General features: G+C 38.1%; 1 protein-coding gene across 1 annotated transcript; it reads left to right on the forward strand.

The window, feature by feature from the left end:
- Positions 1 to 3843, forward strand: wnt11f2 (wnt 11, family member 2). The gene is made up of 5 exons (XM_039764577.1): positions 1 to 178; positions 448 to 683; positions 1063 to 1340; positions 1663 to 1955; positions 2795 to 3843. Exons 1-5 carry the CDS (start codon positions 111 to 113, stop codon positions 2967 to 2969), a joined length of 1050 nt encoding a protein of 349 aa, XP_039620511.1. The 5' UTR covers positions 1 to 110; the 3' UTR covers positions 2970 to 3843.
- The last annotated feature ends 279 nt before the right edge of the window (positions 3844 to 4122 follow it).

Here is a 4122-nt window from a genome sequence, read left to right on the forward strand (position 1 = left end):
TGGATTATATAGTCAGAGAAGGGATCGAACTCCGCAAGTTTACAGAGTTGTATTTCTGATTTATTTTAGATACCGGACCTTTGCCTGGAGAAGAATCTCCTCTTCTGAAAATGAAATACTGTAGCTTGGTCGTTCTGTTCCTGTGTGGCATCAGCTACTGCAACGCAATTCACTGGCTGTAAGCGTTTTATTATTTTTTGCTAAACCTCTGATTTGGTTGATATTATTTTACACTACCAGATGTCGTTGTTTGAGTTTATTAAGTTAAAATTATAGGAGCAACAGTTTTATCTGAAATCAAACTACTGTACTGTAGAACATTCAATTCTAGTGGATTTAATTGAGTATTTTCGACCATTTCAGCGGGTCGCAGTGCCCAGTTGTATTGCAATGCATTTCCTTGTTTTAAGCCTTATCATGTAATCGGCATTGTATGTGTTTTCACAGCGGCCTTACAGTAAACGGTAGCTCTGTTGGCTGGAATCAGACACACCACTGCAAGCTGCTGGACGGACTAGTCCCAGACCAATTACAACTTTGCAGGAGAAATCTGGAGATGATGCACAGCATTGTACACGCTGCAAAAGTTACCAAAACGACTTGCCAGAAAACCTTCTCGGATATGAGGTGGAACTGCTCCTCAATTGAAGACGCACCTTTTTTCACCCCAGACCTAGCGAAAGGCAAGATTTCTACTTTTTACTTGTAGTTAGAATTGTATTACTTGAAAATGTTTGGAATGATTATTTCTAGTTTTAACAGTTTCAGTGTAATCATTTTAGGAGTAAATCCATATTTTTGTTCACTTGTTTTCCGTTACGGTCACCCTAGCTACAGGTGAAGGCAAGGTTAAATATAAAATCTGTTATTTCTTCAAACATTTTATAGCGTGGTGCACCTAAATATCAACTAAAGTACTGTAGTTTTATAACTGGTAAAGATACTTATTACGGTGTTGTCAACATGTGTTTACTTTCTGTCGTGTCTTCCCTTAATGATGCAAAGCAACATAAAGTGAATCGGTTTTCCAAACAACCCGCTGTTTATTGTGCCTCCCTGCAGGTACCAGAGAGTCAGCTGTGGTGTTCGCGTTGGCAGCCGCCGCGGTCAGCCACGCCATCGCCAGGTCTTGCGCCTCAGGTGACCTACCAGGCTGCTCCTGTGGCCCCGCGCCTGCCGAGCAGCCAGGACCCGACTTCCGATGGGGCGGCTGCGGGGACAATCTTCGCTACGGCCTACAGATGGGCGCCGCATTCGTTGACGCCCCCATGAAAAACAGTCGGTCAGGATCCCAGGCCACTAAGCTAATGAACCTGCACAACAACGCAGTTGGCAGACAGGTGGGTAAGCGACGTCTCGAATGCAAGATGTTTAGTGCCGATAAGTAATGGCTGAATGATTGTGCTTTGTGAATTCGCGTATATTGAGGGGAGGATTCACTGTTCTCTGTGTTGATGGGCAGGTTGCATTTTCAGGGCTGTTTAACTTAATCAAAGAATACATTTAAATATGCTAATGGATCCATTTATATTGCATTGTCTGTGCAGAGACATGTAAACGGCTTCTTTACCATTGTTATAGCATGTTGTATCAATTGTCAAATTACAATTATTTTTTTATTAATTTAAAAACTGTATACTTAATCCTTAAATTTCTTACCAGGTTCTGATAGATTCCATGGAGACCAAATGCAAATGCCATGGCGTCTCTGGCTCATGCTCTGTGAAAACTTGTTGGAAAGGACTGCAGGACATGCATGACATCGCGGCCGAACTCAAATCCAAATACCTAGCAGCCACCAAAGTGATTCATCGGCACGTTGGGACTAGAAAGCAGTTGGTTCCGAAAGAGATGGACGTGCGACCCGTGCGAGAGACTGAGCTGGTGTACCTGGTTAGCTCCCCTGACTACTGCGCACGCAATGAGAAGCAGGGCTCCTATGGAACACAAGATAGGTATGGAATTTCACTTTACAGACAGGCCATTTTATAAGCAGGCGCTTGGAAAGGTTTTCTAATCAGATTGAAAAATTCGTAAATGGCCCCATTTTAACCTTGCAAATTCATAAAGTTATTTAGAAAGCTCAAAACCTTTACATTATCCTTTACAAAATGTTTAATCTATGTATTCATTATATATACTGTATATAAAAGAAAGTTAATTTTAAGATATAATATATATATATATATATATATATATATATATATATATATATATATATATATATATATATATATATATATATATAACTTTCTTTTACTCCAGAATAAATTTGGAACATATTATAAAGGTTTTAAGTTGTGGATAATTAATTTTCTTGTTGTATTAATGCAATGTATATGTATATATTAGTATACAAGAGAAATGGTATCTATTTGGTTTTCAAAGTAACATGTGAGAAAGGTACTAGATAACTAATCCACTTAAATATGAGACAGGATCCACATGTTGTATTTAAACTGTTCTTAAATTAGAATTAAAAGTGAACACAGATTCCAAAAGGTTGCAGGATTATCTGCATTATCCTATCTCTTATATAATACCTTTGTCTGAGCACATATTTTCTTAGTGTTCAGAGCAAGAGCTTCTAAAAGTGTCAGATATGAACTTTATATAATTTGGGGTAGATTTTCAGAAACAGGTAATAAACAGCCTGCCAGACTTAGCATCAGCCAAGTAAGTAAGGAAGAGAGAGAGAATAAAACAAACACAAAGACCTTTGTCAAGAAAACTTTACTGTGAAATTAAACTTGGTACAGCAAATAAAAATATATTTTTTTCTTCTCTTTTGCAGACAGTGCAATAAAACCTCCAACGGCAGTGACAGCTGTAATCTCATGTGCTGTGGCCGTGGATATAACGCCTATACAGAGAAGGTGGCCGAGAGATGCCAGTGCAAATATCACTGGTGCTGTTATGTCACATGTAAAAAATGTGAAAGAACAGTGGAGAGATATGTGTGCAAATAAAGACGAGATCTGCGCAATCCAGGGGCAACAGGAAAGCACTATATGGCAGGACCAATGAGGTTTTGTTTTTTCTTGCTCCAAAGAGAGAAGGCTGTGTCAGCGGTATGCACTCCCGGGGCATTCCTTGAACATTGCTGAGACTGGACAGTGGCTGCTGATCAAACATTAAGTCAATAACATGGAGCAAAGTGATTGGCAAAGGGCAGACCCTGCAGTGCGGCCTATTTGTACTTACTGGGAGCTCAATTACTGTCTAATACAGCTGACAAATGTTCAGTGGCCATTCGGCTTAGACAAGTCTGTGTGTCCACACAGGCAAGATGAGGCCCGGCTTTGTCTCGAGAAAAGAAGGCACTGATTCAGGTCAGAGACTGCAGATGATGGATTGATAGCAGTAAAAACTTCTCCTTTGAATGAATAAAAAGGACTGAATGGAAACAATGATCTGAATTACAAAAGGTCTCTCCCTGCCCCCAAGATGCTAAAAACTCAGCCAGTTGTGTGGTTTTTACACCAGAATGAAGACCTTTTTAGGCACTAGTAACCCAATTGTTATCCATTAACAGAACCTTAAATAAAATTAAACTTTGCTACCGTGGGTCTGTGATATTGGAAACAGAGGACATATGCTACTGGAAATTGTTCCACTCAGCTACTGGAAATTATTCAACTGACTCCATGTGTGATCACCAAGGAACACTGGATGTCCTGCCTATCACACACCAAGAGAAAACTGTGATACTAGTGCAATAAAATAAGTGAAAAGTGGACAAAAACGAACTTAATATCAATGACAAATAATTTATATTATATTTTATTACCTTTTAGTGGAATTAGAAAGACCAAAAGTCTTGTTTATCTTGTATAGCTATATTCTTTGCTTACACTACAGAACAATTGGATTAAAAAATAAAAGTATTAATAAATTTGCAATTTTCTATTTATTTGTAATAATTGTTCTGTTTTCTTTGATATGTGTTTAATGTTTCTGAATTAATCAGCTCTAATGCCAAATATAGTACAGAAGTATTTACTTGTTACATTTTTGAGTTTTCCTTAATAGACCATCACAGAGCACTTTAGAATAAATAAGGGCAAAAAAACTCTCTATAAAAAGGTAATTGTAGTTAAAAATAGTAAAAAAAAAAATGAG

Source organism: Polypterus senegalus, chromosome 10 (genome assembly GCF_016835505.1).
Source record: "Polypterus senegalus isolate Bchr_013 chromosome 10, ASM1683550v1, whole genome shotgun sequence".
NCBI classification, from domain to species: Eukaryota; Metazoa; Chordata; class Cladistia; order Polypteriformes; family Polypteridae; genus Polypterus; species Polypterus senegalus.